Below are 12,981 nucleotides of genomic sequence, written 5' to 3'. Positions count from 1 at the left end.
ACTCCTTTTTTGCCTTACTTTCCTTAATGAATTAGGCCCAATATGTCCTAGGGATACCTGCTTACCCAGAATGTCTACATACAAAAAACAAACATCCAAAAATGTCAAACATTTACATTCCAAACAATCTGAAATTTCCATTCTGCAATGCAAACGCTATTCTCCCAGAAATTACTATAGAGCTGTGTCTTTTGTGATACCTACTATATGGTGCTATATAGTTCTATGTAAGGAGACACTTTGCTGTCTCCACTGAGTCCAAAGCTATTACATGGACAGACTTTTTAGACCTACTGTCCTGTGGTGGCTGAAATTCCTTCTGTAGTAAAGTCACATTTGCTAACTATAGAGAATATGAAAAGTTAGACAAATACAGAATATGAATGACTACTGTAACCATGCAGTATAACTTCAGAAATCATGTTGAAACTTTCAGGGTATCTATCGAAAAAGAGTAGTGCATTCAATGTTTAAACCTTTAAGCAGCTGAATAGAAAAATATAAACTATATATATAATACACTTTAAAACCCACACACACATAACTGAATAATGCATGGTTTTGAAGTGAGATTCTATAAATACTGAAATAAATGCACAAAATGTACAATTTTAATTTTTTTCTGGTTTCAATTTAATACTATGTTCTTCCATCAACTTTTAGGCAACTGTAATTGCACTGCAGGCCCTGACACAATACAAAATGGATATCCCCACTGATGATCAAGTCAACTTAGCTGTCCAACTTCTTGTAGAAGGAAGGGGAAGACCTATGGAATACACTATTAGAAATGAGAATGTATATATGGAAAGGACAGATAAGGTCAGAAGTGGTTATTTTTATGTTTTTGTACTTTATAAAGTATTCTTTTCATGAACAGTAGGAACTTCCGACTTTTCTTTAACATTGAGTATTTTTTTTTTTTTTGACGTAGTAGAAAAGTTTTGTATGTTGTGTATTTAATTGTGTACCTAGCAATGACAAAACATTCAGTACATTGTCCTTCCTTTAGCATGGTGGTCCGTAAAAAGACATGTCATCTCTTTAGCACTCTAATTTTACTTCATCTTACTAGAAACATAAAAAGATTTCATTAATGCTGAAGGAAACAAAGTTAAAAACAAGTTGTAAATGACATCAATTTGTAAGAACATAAATCATTGTCAGACAAAGGACAGAGAAATATTTGTCATAACAATACTAATTATGATAATGATATGTTATATCAGGACGTTTCTGGTTTTCTTTCAGGTTTCAGCAAACAAGAATCTCACAGTTAATGTAAGAGGAACTGGTAAAGGTACCTTAACGGTAAGCTACTATTTTAAGTACTTGAGTCTGGCAAATTTGTATACAATTCCAATATCTAAACTTTTAATTGAAAACTTTTATCTATCTACCCATCTGTACTCTTGCCAATATTGACAAGACTAAGCTGAAAATGTTTACTAGATGTAAAGCACCACTAAACCTAAAATATAGTATCTCAAAGAAAAATGTTGTCCCTTTTGTCCCAGGTAACAGATGCTAAAGTAGCTTAACTGAGGAAAAATCGTCCAAATCTATAGAGACCTAGGTTTATGTAAAACTCACTTTAATGTAATTGAATATGATTTAATGCAAAAGGACACCCCACACAGCAGACTTCCTATCAGCATAGCAGCTAGGTTCGTTTTTTTGGCCAAAAAATTTATAATTCCAGAAAAATAGCTTGAAATGAACTGCACAGAAAATAGTACGTCAAATTCGGTCTCATTATGGGAACTTTAACATATATACACACATGTGAATATTATTAGCACCTTTTTTATATAAGACATCTTGTATTCTTGGCTAAGAGGTTCTTAAAGTAAGTTTTTCCCTTTAATTTATGTATAAATAACCAGTAAAAGTCACTGAGGCTTAACTCTTTGTGTGTTGTGCAGCTATCATACAGCTTTCTCGGAAATATTAAATATCATCCAAGGTCTGCATTGCAACAAAGCTAGAACCAGGGGCAGGCTGGGCTGGGGGGCAGGGGGACATCTGCCCCTGGCCGGTCCCATGATAGGCTACCTTGGGCGCTGAGTCACTGGGCCACCTGCATTTTTTTCCTTTAAAATAGGCTGCTGAGTCGAGTTTTGCCCTCCCCTGGGCTGAAATTTGCCAGCCCTCTTCTGGCTAGAACAGCATGCTATACATTATGTACAATGGAGGATTAGCCGCTTAACATTACCAAGCACTTTTGAATAACTTTTGAATAAAGCATGTCCCCGCATGAAAAGACAAACAAAATTCATGATTTATTAAAAGTTTCATTATAGTGTCCTAATGTTAAAACGTATTAAAAGATAACAAGGAAGAACAACAATATCTCCAAATACAACCTCTGTGTATATAACATTTCCCCTGTATTAACCATGAAACTCTTATAGAAAGTGACACTAGTGATTATAATACATTTTGTATTTGCCTCTTAGGTAATGACAGTTTACCATGCCTTACTGACAGATGAAAATAAATGCAATGGCTTTACACTCAAAGCAGAAGTAAACATAGATGGTAAGATTTGAAAATATGTATTCCAGCTGCATTGATCAATACGAACTGAAGATCAAACACATTTACACAGTAATTCTTTCTGGGCCCAATACATTGTGGTTAACCAGAACTGTGTTTAGTGTCTCTTTCACAGCTATGTTTTTTTTCACATCACTCTATGTAGTGTAGTTATAATCGATATGAGTGATTATTAACCAATAAGGCACTGACAGCACATGTGAAATCAATGTTTCTCATTGGAGCAAACATAGCAGGATTATAAATTACAAATACAATTATAACCAAATTGCTGATATAAATATAAACATCTGTTTAGTAACAACAAACATTCATATAAAATGTATTCCAGCAGAAACACCTTGCCTGACATGATGCTTCACAATACTCTGATATCCCCAGGGTCATATATCATTGCACATTAAAGAAATGTAATGAATGAAAAATATTGCTCTTTACAGAACATCAGTATAAATGTGCGGAGTATCACATCTGATTCAATAAACGACAGTCTCATAAAAAAGCCTAATATATAATATTTAGTTATCTTTGAACAATAAACAATAAAGTGAAAATGACCAACTATAAATATTAGTCTAAGAACAAAATATATTTAAAATGCATAAGTGGTATGGTTCTAAAAAGCAACCATTTCTAAACATAAAGTGGTAGATCTGATCCAGACAAATAATGATGTATTTCTTAGTCTTTAGATCCTTATATCATTTTTATTGGTGTTCAATGACATTATAGTCAAAGAATAGCAACCGGTACATGTCAAATTTGTTTTAATATATATTATCTATAATGCATGGTGTTTTTGATTAATGTATCACAAATATTGATAAAATGAATTATGCATTTCATAATAATCAAAATATAGGTTTCATAAAAATAGCATAATAAATATACAAATTATAATAAAGATAAATAATAAATAGCAAATAATGTAAATAAAAGTGTTAAAAAGTAGTACAATCAGTTTGAAAACAAATCAAAATATTATCAATTACATTATAAAAGTTCCTATTTCTTTTTAGGTTCCATTTAGGTTTAGGTTCCATTGGAAGAATTTAAATCTTTATGATCAAAACATAATGAACATATTAAAAATAACTCAGTCTGAACATTTGACTATGAAAGAATTGGTATTTGTATATTTGATATTACTATAATTTAAAGAACCCAGAAAAAAAGTCAGGGATTAGTAATCCAGGATTCTAGAGATTGTCAGTTAGAGGCTAACCGACAACTAAATTATTACACATTTTAAAAGATATTGCCACCTGAGCCTTATTTAAATGTCAGTTTAAATCTGTCTTGGATCATAACAGCAAGACAGGAATGGCACATTATATATGTCTTGCGCCCAATTAATACTATTACCCAACATTCACACATCATGAATTACTCTTCTGGGACATCTAATTATTTATGAATGGGGTTACCATTTTATGTACATTAGTACATACATTAGCAGGGAATGGGTGGGCTAACATAGGTAATGTACAGCAAGGGCATAGGGTATCCCAACACAGATGCAGCTGAATCATGTGCTGGGTTTCTATTAATTACGCTTCATTTCACCCATATCATTTGCACCAGCTACAGGTCAGATGTAAGTGCTGACTGATAGTGATGCCTGTCATGGCTTAGTCGTTGTTTTGAAAACTACATGCCACTAGCTAGCACAAACAATGAGTATGCAAGCAAATTAGACTATAAAAACACATTTTATGTACATTAAACATAAACAAATTATAAGGAGGCATTAATGATCATTGGTTCTGTTGTTGATACTTAGCTTTTCACTTTAAAAAAGCTTTGCTTTGGATCACTATCTCTCCATCACTGTGGGGCACATATTGTTCCTAATTCGTAAGAACTATATTTGCTGGATCAACTCTCCAACATTCTTCTAAATACATCTCCAATTATTCAAGTGTTGATTTCTCTCCTACTCTGGAACATTTCTATTGCCCCTACTGTTGAGAGACAATTTAAGCATGCTAGCTCATGAAGTGAAGTCTCTCATTATTTGCTGGATAATTAATTTGTCTTTAACTGTCAATATTACATTTATGTAATTCTTTTAATACATTGATTCTATTGGTATTGCTATGAATCACAATAATTCTTAGTTTTATATTAAGATTTGTTGTAATAATATTAAAACAATTTTTATATTCACACCATCAGAAAAAAACATATCTGCAGATTTAATTATACTTTGGGTAGCCCTTTTATTATATAATGATTAAATTCCTTATTAATATAACAGATTGCTTCAAGCACTGCTCACATTTTTCTGGCACACTTGTTAGAGCTGACTTCTTGTGGTTCTGATTCACAAGCAGTTTTACCCATAAGGACATATGATTATGCATAAGATTTATGGCACACCGCCAAATAAAAAAGTTTAAGTAAACTGTTACTTTTGTATGTAGTACAAATAGCTGATTTTTTTGGTCATGATAGGATAGCTGTGTTTAATAGCATCTGCTTCTTTTAAATGTAAGTAACTGGCTTCCAACTGCTCCCACTGCTCTACACCCACTAGATGATTGGTGTCACATACACTCTCACATCATCATCATCATCATCATCATCAACATTTATTTATTTAGCGCCAGCAGATTCCATATCGCTTTAGGAACAAATAGTAATTCAACAATACCTGGTAATACATACATACGTAGAGGTAAGAAGGCTCTGCTCGCAAGCTTACCATCTATGGGACAATGGTTTGATACACAAGGGTAAGTGCTACATCATATTGAATATTTGTCCAGCTAGAATGCAATGGTTGCAAAGTATTTAGTGGGCTGTATGCTCAGTCACACAATTATGTTAGTCAGAGGGTTGTTGTCTTGTGTTAGCTGTGTAGAGGGTGGTAATAGGGTAACCTAGGGAGATTAAGAGGGTGGTAGAGGAATATTATAAGCTTGTCTGAAGAAGGAGGTGAGTTTTCAGAGAACGCTTAAAAGTTTGAGGACTAGAGGAAAGTCTTATGGTGCGGGGGAGTGAATTACATAGAGTGGGTGCAACCCGAAAAAAATTCCTGTAACCGAGAATGAAAGGAAGTGATGAAAGTGGAAGACAGATATTCAATTCTGCACAAGCAGATCTTGTGCAGAATGGAGGTGTCGAGTTGAGAGATATTTTGAGACAAGTGAGGAGATGTATGTTGGTCCAATTTTGTGGATGGCCTTGTATGTTAGTAGAAGAATTTTATATTAGATTCGTTGACAAACAGGCAACCAATGTAGAGACTGACAGAGTGACTCAGCAGATATAAAACGATTTACAAGGAAAATCAATCTAGCCGCTGCGTGCAAAATAGTTTGTAGGGGCTCGAGTCTGATTTTGGGAAGACCAGTAAGGAGGGAATTATAAAAGTTGATGTGGGAGATGATGAGTGCATGAATTAAAGTTTTTGCAGTGTTTTGTGTGAGATATATACGTATTCTGGTAATGGTTTTTAGATGTATGCAGCATGATGTAAATATAGAGTTGATGTGGGGAACAAAGGATAGTTGCGAGTCAAGGATTACACCTAGGCAGAGAGCTTGCGGGTGTTACGAGCCTCAGCGGTGCCCAGCCACTGTGGCTCGTTCCCCTGCGTCCCAGCCATTGCTATGACGGCCATTGCCAGGGCAACGGCCGGACGCTGAGCGCTCCTTTAGCACACCCCAGCAACACTAAGCAGCTGGGCGCGTGCGCTAGTACTGCGCAGTCTGTGGGCTGATTAAATCCCTGATTAATTATTTAGCTGGGGCCTGCTAGTGATTACAGGGCTAAGCCTTGATTGGATAGTCTCAGTATATAAGGCAGGGAGGGCTTAGCCTCCCTGCCAGTTATAGCTTCCAGTTTACTGCCTGCTACCTGCTCCTGTGCTGTTGGTGTATACCTTTTGGATTGTCTTTGCTGTGTATGACCCCTGCCTGTAGCCTATGGTTTTCTGTGAGGTTTTTCCTCTTTGCCTGTGACTCTGATTCGTTTTGCCTGTGCCTTGGACCCCACTATATTGCTCGTGACCCTGACCTTTGGCGTGTTTCCAGATTATCCTGCCTGCTAGTGACCCCTGACCATGGCTTTCGTCTGACCATTCGCTGCCATCTATGCTGCCTCCTGGCCTGCCGCTACGGTTTTGTATCACAAACTCACACTACATCTGGAGATAATTCCTGGGGGCATCTGAGTACCGGTGGGCGTATAAAGCTCTATGGGAAAGACGGCTGCTAAAGGTGAATTCCTCCACCAACTAGTTCTGTGAGTTTGTGTACTGATTGTCAGCGTAACAGCGGGGTGGGATTTATCATTATGTTGTCAACAGAAATAGAAATGTCAGGCAGTAAGCTTCTATTGTTGGGTGGGAATATTATTTTGAAAGACTAAGTTTGAGTTGGTGAGAGGACATCCAAGATGAAATGGCAGAAAAACAGTCAGTAACACGAGACAACACAGATGGTGAGAGATCAGGAGAGGATACATAAATTTGAGTATCATCCGCATAGAGATGATACTGAAATCCGAAGGAGCTTATTAGTTTTCCTAGAGAAGAGGTATAGATAGAGAATAGCAGAGGACCTAGAACTGAGGAAGCAGTGTGGAGGTTGTACCAGAGAAATTAACACTGAAAGAGTGGTTAGATTGGTAGGATGAGAACCAGGATAGGACAGTGTCTTGAAGACCTAGGGATTGTAGCGTCTGTATGAGTAGAGAGTGGTCAACAGTGTCAAATGCAGCAGAGAGATCTAGGAGAATTAGCAGAGAGTAATCATCTTTAGTTTTAGCTATGATCAGATCATTGACAACCTTGATCAGAGCAGTCTCTGTGGACTGTTGAGAGTAAAAGCCTGATTGAAGAGGATCCAATAGGTTGTTTACAGAAAGGAAACGTGTGAGGTGAGTGTAAGGAATTCGCTCGAGAAGTTTGGAGGGGCATAGGAGCTGAGAGATGGGTTGGTAATTTAAGAGTTTTGGAAGTTTGGGTCCAAATTTTGCATATTTTAGAATAGGATTAATCGCTGCATGCTTATTGCAGGTATGAGGAGACTTGGAAGAGTTTGATAGCAGGGAAGTGAAAGAACTGGGAGTGAGTGAGTAACTAATAAGGTGATGATCCAAGAGGGGGAAAGGAGTGTTAAAGGAGTGTTAAAGAAATTAGAAACTGAGCATAGTCTAGAGAAAACAAGATCAAGCCTGTAGCCATCCTGATGAGTAGCGGATTCAATCCACTGGGAGAGGTCAAGTGAGGAGGTTAGAGAGAGCAATTTTGAAGCAGTATTGGAATGTGGATTAGCAATAGGGATGTTGAAATCACCTATGATGATGGTGGGGATGTCAGAAGATAAGAAGGGAGGGAGCCATGCAGAGAAGTGTTCAAGAAAGTCTTACATGAGACTTTGGTGAAAGTGTTTAACCTCTTCAAACTACAACACTCACCTTTCACACAGACAATGAAATAAACTAAATCCTAAAATAGTCTACACCCTACAGTATGCTGCTACCACCCAGATACCGTATTTCCCCATGTATAAGACGCACCCATGTTTAAGACGCACCTTTATTTTGGGGCACAAAATAAAAAAAAAGATGTATTACAATAGAGGAGCCTGCAATTTGTCACAGAGCACACTAGAGGAGCCTGCAATTTGTCACAGAGCACACTGCAGCTTACAATAGTCCCACTATTCACTGGAGCAGCTTACAATAGTCCCACTATTCACTGGAGCAGCTTACAATAGTCCCACATTCAGACCAAAATGAGGCAATGAGCGCTACTGCACAGTCTTGCTGACAAGAGACAAGTCAGGTAGACACGACTTGTCTAATGACAACAAGACTGTGCACCTTTTGTCAGGGAAACACGGAGGAATCTGTAGTCAGCGGCAGTCATCGGCACTGTCAGTCACGTGACTGACAGCGCCGAGAATGTGGGAGGCGCCTGCAGGACCTGAAGGTCCCTTTGCAAAGTAACGGGGACTCGCTGGAAACGCTGGAGCTGATTAACGGGGACTCCTCACACCAGATGCCGACTTCTTCAATCAGGTAAATAGCGCTTGCAGTGTATAAGACGCACCTTTTTTTAGACCCAAAATTTTGGGAAAAAAGGTGTGTCTTATACATGGGGAAATACAGTACTTTAATGGGTGTCATTAGGACCACTCCACAAGATATAGCACACATAGGGGCATATTCAGTTAGCTGGAGATGGCGGTTACACTCTGGAATGGCCGACGAAGGTATCACGCGGTAATGCAACAATGCCGATTTCCCTTTGCCCCATAGAGTTGCGATGGGAAATCTGTGTTGTTGTGTTGTTGCAGTACCCTATTACCTTATGCAATGTGCAGCCGCCGTGCAACTGCGATCTCTGGACCTAATTAAACTAAGTTCATGAAAAGGATATAACCATATATGTGCCTTATGGCTGCTAAACTCCATTTTGTATCCAGATTGTTATTCATCTTTCTCAATTCCACCCTCTGATACCTCTGGTATTAACTATTTTGCCTGCCCTACTATGTCACCTTTTCCAAAATTCTTATAAAATGCTGGATATTCAGGCCTATTTTCTCTTACCTGGATTTTAACATTTTTGCTTTCTTACATCAAGTATTGTAGGGAGGCATCTAATAATTCTATAAATGATCTACTAGACCTATTACAATATATTATATACTATACCTGACATCCATTAGGATAAACCTGCATCTACCCATGAAAAATGATCCCATGGCGTATATTTACTAAACTGCGGGTTTGAAAAAGTGGAGATGTTGCCTATAGCAACCAATCAGACTCTAGCTGTCATTTTGTAGAATGTACTAAATAAATGATAACTAGAATCTGATTGGTTGCTATAAGCAACATCTCCACTTTTCCAAACCCGCAGTTTATTAAATATACCCCCCCCATGTCTCTTTGTTACTTTCTGCAATTGACAGCTTTTTGATAAATGCCCTTCAACCACATCATGTTAATCAGAAATAGAAGTACAGCTCTATTGGCCTATTAATTTACTTACTCCTCCTCTTTCTGCTAATATCACATCAAGGGCTTCTGGGATCTGTAATGAGTCTTTCCGTATCTGTGCCAATTACTTTTTTACTCTAGAAAGTGATTCTTTGGTTTCATTTATAACTTTATCCAAAATTTCTGAATATTGTTGCATTCTATCTGACAGTATCCCAACCCCTACTTCAGTAAAATATGAATACCAGAACTGTTCATTTTTATTGTTGTAAGCTAACCCTCTTTTCTGCAACCTAGATTCCTCTGGCAAACTATTGCTGGTATAACCCAGACATTAAGACCCATTAGCTCCAGTGGGTTACCATGAGTAAGACCATTATCCACACACAAAGTGCCCAGGACAGCACAAATGATGCCTCATAACATATGGCTTAGGCTACTTTGTACCATTTAAAATATTCTATTTTGTAGGAGAAGTTACACTTAGGTTCTAGATACATCATATTAACATTAATTTTATTATTATTTGTATTGCCTTGTTTTGATAAAATGACTGATATATTAGCATAGCTAAAATCAGCAATTTCTACCTTCTTATTACTTAAGATGAAATTAAATAATCTCTTCTCTCGGTCATTGTTTCAATTTTCTTACCCACTAGACTTTGAACTGACATACAGATATCTGTGTTACCAAACACACCTGCCAATCTTAAATATTGATTTTGTGGGAGATATGAGGCTGAAACATTTTAAAACTCAAGGAAAGTTTTGTTACTTGTATCCCACTGCTATGCTATTTCTGGCAAAGAAGCTGGTGCTGTGTACAAATGTTTCATTCCCTCTGCGGAAAGAGAATGTGAACACAGCCAGCATTTAGTTTCATTGGTTAGTTGGGAAGTGATTATGTGTATACATAATAGCAAATTTTCTCCCCAGGCCCTTTTTCAAAAATTTATATGTCACCAATTTAACCACATAGACACACTGAGCCTATCAACATTTCTGACTGTCGACTTTTTCGTGTCAACTGACTGACTGTTGACAGGATCAGCATCGACAGATCGTACCCAAACCATTGCAGCAGCTGCACTACTGATTGAAATATCCGCAACCCTTTTCCTTGGACAACCTTCCTTTTCCTTGTTTTTTGTATATGTTCTACATACAGTAGAAGAACTGATCACTTGTAAACAGACACAACATATTTCTAATGCATGACTTACTAAATGGGAGCTCAGTTTGCTAGTTCCCTCTAACATCATTTTGCAAGATGTGCAGTACTTAATACTGCTACACTTTTGCCAATCCCTGAGAATGATGCCCATATCCAAGTGCAATCTGGTCCACGTATATTGTTAAAACATGGCAAAAAATGTGTGCTATTTTCTAGTACCTGAATCAAAATTGTAGCAGGGTTGAGTACCGCAGGAAAAAAGTTCCACCAAAGCGTTAATAGTCCACAAATCCTAAACTAGTCTGTAGCCACACCAACCGCTATTTTTTTATGGTGAAAATCAGGGTTTGGCACTACTACTTGTTTCAAAAGCCTGTGTCTAACTGGAAAAATGCCAGTCTCAGCCTCAGGCTTCAAATGATTATTTTGGTAATTTAGGTGGGCATGATTTTATCTTTAATGTCATTTGTATAAGAGAGATTGTGGAAATCAATATTGCATCATCTGGGCCTTCTGTTCACAGTGTGGGAGCAACCAATGAGAGTAGTGTCCCATCAATCTGGGTTTATGATTATGCATAATTTGGCTTCATGTGTCCACAACAAATCCTGTACAAATATGTAAAGCTTTTCAAGAATGTAAAAAACACCTTTTTCAGAACAATGAATAATACATTCTAGTTTACAAAGCAAATATCTTCACAATTAAGTGACAGGAGAAAACTGTGTAACATAAGAGAATGCCTTGACTTTTTCTAATAAAACTTGCATTGTCCTTTTGTAAACATTTCCATTGTTCATATTCTATGATTTTAGATCAGCTTCTCTGACCGCTATTGTCTGTAATACTTTCTCCAAATATTAAATTAAACATCTGTAATATATGTGGATAAGTAGGACTATGTACAGGATAAATAACATTCAGATATTTTATAGTATCCTGGGATCTTTCTTAGGGATGTGGCATCTAGTGATTATTTCCCGTAAGTCACTGGCTGACCAAGGGACGTGAACTCTCCACTCCACTAAAGGACGAGGTGGAGCAACATTCTGTGGATTGGGAGTTGGCAGTGTGAAAAGCCTAAGAGCATTTGCTGTGTCACCACCTGAATGTTCTCTGTTATTCACAAATTTAATGTTTTCTTTCTGTGTTGAAGTTAAAGCTTGGTCCCTCGAAATGTCATAGTACAAAGTTATAGGTACAGGAGCATCGGGAAGACTGAAAGCACATACTCCCACATTGCTTTCATGGTATCATGGGCTTTTTGCTGAGTACAAAGTAGACAGCTGAGGACTGCCCACTTCGGTCTGTTCTTCTACTCTACCCGTCTTGACCCTCTTTCATTCTGCAGACATTACAACTGCTTGTTTTTGTGCTACAGCATGAGGGTCTGAAGCTACACAATGCATTTGGTTAGCATCTTCTTCACATTATTTAGCTGTTGCTTCTATATATGTTTGTTAGAGATAAGGAGGTTCATGCTTCTTTGTTTGTTTACTATTTACAATACTCAGATTATATGACTTCTATTCATCAATCTTTTTCCTCAACACATTTTTATATTATCCACATCAAAGGTACCAGTTATAGTGAATTTGTCAGAAGTTTGCTAATTCCAGCACTTAAGGTACTTAAGTAATTAAACCATGTTTCCTGTACATGTGACTAGAAGCTGACCCTCTGGCAGATCCAGCACAGCTTGTCTTTGACCCATTCAAATAACAGATTCATAACACAAAACAATGCCAGTCACGATATTTAAACCTTCTGTCTGGATCCTGTAACCTCAGTACCACACATAAGACAAGTTACCCTTGACTCAGCAAGACTTTGTTACCATGTCTGGTGAAAGGGTTCCAACACAAATCTAGGAAGAACAAATATAACTGTTTGTAATGTTAGAAAACTAAAAGCGTAATGACACAAGTGAATAAACAGTGAATAAACATGCATAAAGATTAAAACCAAAGCCATGAGACCCAACAGTACGGAATATTTATCAGAACACATATCAGAGAGTGAACTAACACAGCTAGACAGTTCCCAATGAGAGAACACAAGCAAAAAAGTTATTACCCGGCGGCCACTTAGTGCTGTCATCACTATTAAGTCCCCCTGTGCTGCTTTTGGCTGTCGGACCCTCAGATGTGAGTGCATGATAATGCCGGTGGAAACACCAACTCGCTTATCTGTCTTTAAAAGATGGAGTCTCAGATGCTTTTATGTTGAAAAAGAATCAAGTTTTATTAACTCTACATGTACACACACCACTGATCTTAATCAGAT

At 37.4% G+C, this 12,981-nt stretch overlaps 1 protein-coding gene across 1 annotated transcript in view; it reads left to right on the top strand.

Annotated features, from left to right (window-relative positions):
- The window catches only part of LOC142143522 (complement C3-like), a 183,812-nt gene that overhangs the window by 144,644 nt on the left and 26,187 nt on the right, over positions 1-12,981 (top strand). Inside the window, exons 30-32 of the mRNA XM_075201418.1 lie at positions 664-822; positions 1,252-1,311; positions 2,460-2,541. Of these exons, the coding sequence (XP_075057519.1) occupies positions 664-822; positions 1,252-1,311; positions 2,460-2,541 (301 nt within the window). The remainder of the gene's footprint in view (positions 1-663; positions 823-1,251; positions 1,312-2,459; positions 2,542-12,981) is intronic.

This window comes from Mixophyes fleayi, chromosome 1 (assembly GCF_038048845.1).
Source record: "Mixophyes fleayi isolate aMixFle1 chromosome 1, aMixFle1.hap1, whole genome shotgun sequence".
NCBI classification, from domain to species: domain Eukaryota; kingdom Metazoa; phylum Chordata; class Amphibia; order Anura; family Limnodynastidae; genus Mixophyes; species Mixophyes fleayi.
The sequence above is the reverse complement of the archived record's forward strand: the minus strand, read 5'-3'. Positions and strand labels throughout refer to the sequence as shown.